Source organism: Salminus brasiliensis, chromosome 8 (assembly GCF_030463535.1).
Source record: "Salminus brasiliensis chromosome 8, fSalBra1.hap2, whole genome shotgun sequence".
NCBI classification, from domain to species: domain Eukaryota; kingdom Metazoa; phylum Chordata; class Actinopteri; order Characiformes; family Bryconidae; genus Salminus; species Salminus brasiliensis.
The window spans coordinates 24,070,145-24,075,808 of record NC_132885.1 but is presented as its reverse complement, the minus strand read 5'-3'; the positions used below and the strand labels follow the sequence as shown (position 1 = coordinate 24,075,808).

The 5,664-nt window shown below is 40.4% G+C and overlaps 1 protein-coding gene across 1 annotated transcript; it reads right to left on the bottom strand.

The window, feature by feature from the left end:
- Nucleotides 1-470: 470 nt before the first annotated feature.
- Nucleotides 471-3,325, bottom strand: LOC140561177 (uncharacterized). Its single transcript, XM_072686161.1, has 5 exons — nucleotides 1,937-3,325; nucleotides 1,745-1,827; nucleotides 997-1,134; nucleotides 807-912; nucleotides 471-652 (listed from the first exon to the last, which is right to left on the bottom strand). The coding sequence occupies exons 1-5, from the start codon at nucleotides 3,288-3,290 to the stop codon at nucleotides 585-587; spliced, it is 1,749 nt and encodes a 582-aa protein (XP_072542262.1). The 5' UTR covers nucleotides 3,291-3,325; the 3' UTR covers nucleotides 471-584.
- Nucleotides 3,326-5,664: the final 2,339 nt, after the last annotated feature.

Below are 5,664 nucleotides of genomic sequence, written 5' to 3'. Positions count from 1 at the left end.
TCCTATGTCACGCTACTATTAAAACACATGACCTGTTTTAGTGATTCTAACAGTTCCAGTATGTTTCACCTTCATCTACATGATGCTTTTTAATGTTTATTGGTTAACTGCTTGGAAATTTTATGTTTTTCATTGGACAGTGGCGTGATGATGTGTACACATTGATAATAGCAAAATGTATGGTATTGGTATTGTACTGGTGAATATAAAGGACTCAATAGAATACAAACAGATGAAGCTAGAAAAGGCTGATGGATGAAGCTTGTTGGTTGTGCAGGTTATGCCTTGGGTTGGTGTGCCTACTCTACACTCTACTATGCTGAAGAAGACAACAGAGCATGGTACAAAACATTTGTTTTAATACATTATTTTATAAACATCACACATGTGGCAAATGTGAGAACAATACGTCAACAATAGGTAGTTATTATGTACATGTGTAATACAACAATATATTATGTATTATGATGAGCATATGTTAACACGATGTGCATCATTTCCTGACAGGACAAAATGAACCACAAACTGAAGTTACGAAACGTCCAAAAGTTTCAAACAAGAAGCTAAGTGAGCTCAGAGACTCCTTAGAAAGGATAGGAGCAGATGAAGGCCCTCAGATCCCAGCATGGCATGTCATTGAACTTTCCGTTACCTGTAAGGAAGCATGACAATGATGATGCTAATCCACGAAGCACATGTGCAACGCTGACATATGCAGGCTAATTTTAATATGTTGCAATGGGCATGGACGTTTAGACACTGTGGTTATTGTACTTGTGTAGTAAATGTTTAAATTTAGAGCTTACTCAGTAACTCCACACAGTTTTCCACTCCAGCTGTGTTATTCGGCTCCCCAGGTAACCAGTCAGCATAGTGCCACCGCGCTCCATCCAACCATATGAAGCGCCCAGTCTGAGAATACGCAACAGATAGCAGTACATACCAGTGATTTTCAAGAAGGAATTCACATTTACACATTCAAACTGATAAGCTTACATCTAGGTATCTTAGGCCTCCGATCCAGGTGCGTGTGCGACCCCCATTCCTGTCCATGAGCCCCATCATGTGGCTGTGAATGTAGCTACTCGTCACAGAAGCCAAATGTCCACTTGGAAAGTTGTCCTGGCAGAAGAACTGGTGAGAAACATTTCAGGCATTTCAGCATGAATCAGAGATGCTCAGAGATCTGTAGTTAGAAAACTACAAGACAAGTTTACCTCAAAGAGTTTAACTCAAAGATTTAAGTAGACATTATTGCAATTCACATCACATGTGGTACATGGGTGGAATGAAATTGAGATTTTAAGGTCCCAGTAACACCCAAAGAGCGATTACTGAATAAATAAAATACTACTACCAATAATAAAACATCTAGAATATAAGAAGGGTAGACATAAATAGGAAAAGTGGGAAAGCAGAGAAATTAAAAAAGTAGCAGCAATATAATCACAATAAAAAATGAGTGTTGCAGGATGACTGAATTAATAGCAGTAGCTGTAGTGTGCAAGTGTGGGTAAAATGTCTCAGGGTCCTCAAAAGTGTCAGTGCAGTTTGGCTAGGTGGAGTTTAGGAGTCTTACAGCTTCTGAAATGAAGCTGTTTCTCAGTCTGTTCGTTGTACGCTTAATGCTCCGCAGCCTCTGCAGATTCACACTGGTTCAGAGAAAGTATCAACCCAGAAAGACAGGAAATGTTCAACCAAACCAGCATTAAGACCAACAGACATAAAATCAATCCCTTAATACCTGCGCATCAGGTGCTTTCTTGGGTCCCCTGAAGAACACGTAACATTTACCATCAATGACCACACCGCTACATGTCCGCCACCCTGTGGACATATTCCAAATGAAAATCTACTTATTCCCCTAGTTTTGCACATATATAAAAACCAACTGTTCCTCACACTCTATCTTTCATTAGCTGTGTTTAACACTTACTGTAGTTGGACGAATCACTGTCAGATGGTTCTGCGTCACTGAATTCCCTCTCTTCTGCTGCATTCTTGTTCATTAAAGATCTCCCCAAATAAGACTGATCAGCCATGATCTTTTTAGACTCTGCTGAGTCTTTCACTTGGTGAAGACGATTCTGCATTAGCAGGGCCTCTTGTAAAGGTTCGTACTCTAACATTGGATCCCGAGCCGATTGATATTCGGGTTCAATGACCTCAAATTCTGGCATGGCAGGCCCTTCTGCTCCCTCAGGTTCGTCCATTAAGGCCTCTTCTTGCAAGGCATTCCCCTCATCTTCTACAAACGTCTCCTCAGGTTCTAGCTCCAACACTGGCTCCTCTACTAATTTATTGGCGTTTAACTGATGGACTTCCTGAGTTTCTAGAATAGGGTCCAGTTCTATTACTGGGGCTTCCGCTGCATTCATTAATTCTTCTTCTTGCATGAAATTTCTCACTCCTACCTCTTCAGGTTTCAGAGCCCTCACTGGCTCCTCTCCTTCCATTGAGCCCTCCACCTGCAAGACATTCCCCTCATCTTCTACAAATGTCTCTTCAGGCTCTGTCTCCATCCCTGGCTCCTCTCCTTCCATTGATGCCTTCTCCTGCAAGATATTGCCCTCATTTTCTACAAACGTCTCCTCAGGTTCTAGCTCCATCTCTGGCTCCTCTCCTTCCATTGATGTCTCTTCTTGCATGACATTCCCCTCATCTTCTACAAACGTCTCCTCAGGTTCTAGCTCCACCACTGGCTCCTCCACTAATTCATTTGGGTTCATCTGATGGACTTCCTGAGTTTCTAGAATAGGGTCCAGATCCATTACTGGGGCTTCCGCTGCGTCCAACAGCGCTTCTTCTTGCACAATATTTCTGTCTTCTGTCTCTAATGTCTCTTCAGGTTTCAGACCCATCACTGGCTCCTCCCCTTCCATTGATGCCACCTCATGCACAACATTTTCCTCATCTTCAACAAATGTCTCATCAGGCTCTGTTTCCATCACTGGCTCCTCTCCTTCCATTAATTCATCTTCCTGCAGGCCATTCTTCTCTTCTTCAACAAATGTCTCCTCTTGCTGAGGTTCTTGTTCCACCACTGGCTCCTCTAGTGATTCTTTGGGATTTCTCTCAAATTCTTGAGATTTTAGAACAGGTTCTGGCTCAATCACTGGCTCCTTATCTGCCAGAGTCTCCTCAGCCTCTTTAGACACCATCACATTTAATGGATAACTTTTTACCTGCCCTGTAGGTACCTCTGCTTGACCACTTGGTTTATCCATGACATGTTCTCCCTCCTTCAAAACTTTGTTTTCTTCTGCCTTCACTTTCCTGACAACAGGCATGTCTTCCACTACGCTTTTTGATTTAACCAGCTCGTTCTGTTGCACTGGGTTTGATTTAACTGGTTTCTCCTGCACAAGTAACTCATTTCTTACAACAGGTTTTGGATCTTCTTGCACTACATGGCCCTGCTTAGGGAGTAGGTCCCCCAGCAGCGGGTTTCTCTCCCCCTGGGGCGCATCCAAACTCTCCACTGGTACCCAGTCCTGCACTGGGATACCAACAGCCACTGCAGGAAACATACAGTCCGTTGAAATAATACAATAAAATTTGTAAGAATTCATACAGTACTCTAGTAAGTAAGTAGGAATTATCATAACTCGCAGCTTCTAAACCAGGAGCTACAAAATCACATAACTGGATAGTTCTTGATCGATTCCCAAATGGGATACCAGAGGTTTTGAACTAATATGGGGGGATCCAGGATAATAGTAGGTCAAAACCTTTGGTATCCCAACAGGCATGATAAAAAAAACTTAATATGTGGTACAAAATACCTAAATACCCTAGAACAAGGGCCCAATCCTGGTCCTAGTGATCTACCACCCTTCCCAGTTTAAGTCCAAACCTAGTCTAACACACCTGATCCAGTTAATGAAGGCCTTCAGGGGTAGGGCCGGGACAAGGTGATTTTATCTGAACTCTACATGGTTGGACCTGGTAGATCTCCAGTACCAGGCCTGAGCATTTACTGCTGAATGACTAGAAAACCCCCTGTCTGATGATGTATCTTCAAGTTACATTGCTGGGCTAGATTTCTGCAGGTGGGCAGTTTCTATCATTATTATTATTATTGTGATGAATGCAGAAGGAAGACGATCTTATCTTATTGCAACCAAATAACTGGAGTGACATTGGATCATCATCACTGTAGAGAGAACAGATCAATGATGAAATTTGTGTTTTTCACATTGCAAGAATACTAGCTTGATTGTATTCATAAGCCTATAGCTCAGTGGCTAGACCAGCAATCAGGATCGACAGCAGTTCTATGGTGTATTTGTATGATGCTTGCTGGGTATTGTTGTAAGAAAACACTGATGAACATAAAAACGATAGAAACTCATGAATTCTGACAGAGGGATGTAATGCTTGCCTACAGAATAGAGCAGTGCACAAAAATATCATATAAATATCGTGAGCAGTAAGATAAAGTTAAAAGGTAAAACACATTAACAACGAATGTCAGGGTAGCAAAATGATAGACCTTGGTGTTTTTGCTCTTGTAATGTAGTGTGGAGTATTTACTGGACAATGACGCATATAGGCTTTGTTTATCAAATGTACACTGTTAAAAGTATAGCTTTTCGAACTTTTCGAACAGTGGAGGAACCTCTTAAGGTGCTTTGAGGAACCTTCAAGAAACTTCTAAAAGTAAAAGAAACTTCTAAAAAAAACTTTTCTTGATGGTTCCTCAAAGCAGATTTAAATTGAAGAGCACCCAGAAGGTCCTCAAATGTACATTGTTTTCCCATTCGGGAGGACATTTCAGAGACCTTCTTGTGACCATACCTGAAAGGCTCACAAATAGCAAGAGATAAATCCTCATAGTTCCAGGATATTCAACATCTACAAGGGCTGTGGAGAGAGGCATACACATTATTGCAGCAATTTCTATGAGTATATTCAGAACTACTGCTCTAAATAAAGAAATACTATTTGTTTAGTATTATCAGATGAGACTGAAGCATCATACTGTAAAGGACAATTCCCTGAAAAGAAAGGTACAAATTGCTCACTTCAGTAAAATCCTCTTCTTTGTTCTCTCTCTGCATTCCTCACACAGCTTCTGTCTTTGTGTTGTGACCATTAAGATCCCTCTGGTCTTAAATAGGCGACTGGAGAAAGATATTGGCTTATGAACTTTGTCCTGTACTGCAGACATCCAGCTGATTTACAGCCCCCTATTATCTAAACAACACCTTATTACTACCACATGACTTCAGAGAACAGGCCTTCACAGTGTTCAAAGTGTGTTATATTGAATCACAGCAGCTTTAATAAAAACAAACATTATCTAATCATGAATTAGAAAATAAAACACAACGAAGGCTGGGTAGCAGTAATGCTACTCTTAACAAGTTACAACTTCATGGCAAGCCGTTTTAACCTAAAATGCTACTGAATTCCAAAATACTCAATGATCTCTGAAACAAATCTCTGTAATGCAGTTTTTACTAGTAGAATTTTATATATCAACTATAAAATGTTATGTAAAGTAATTATGTAATTTTTATGTATTTCTGACTCATATATTACACTGATTTACCATAATTTCACCCTCTATCTATCTGTATTTATATTACATTACAAAATTACATTTTTACTAGTAAAATGTCCCGTCACAAATATCTACAATTAATATTTTTGCTATTA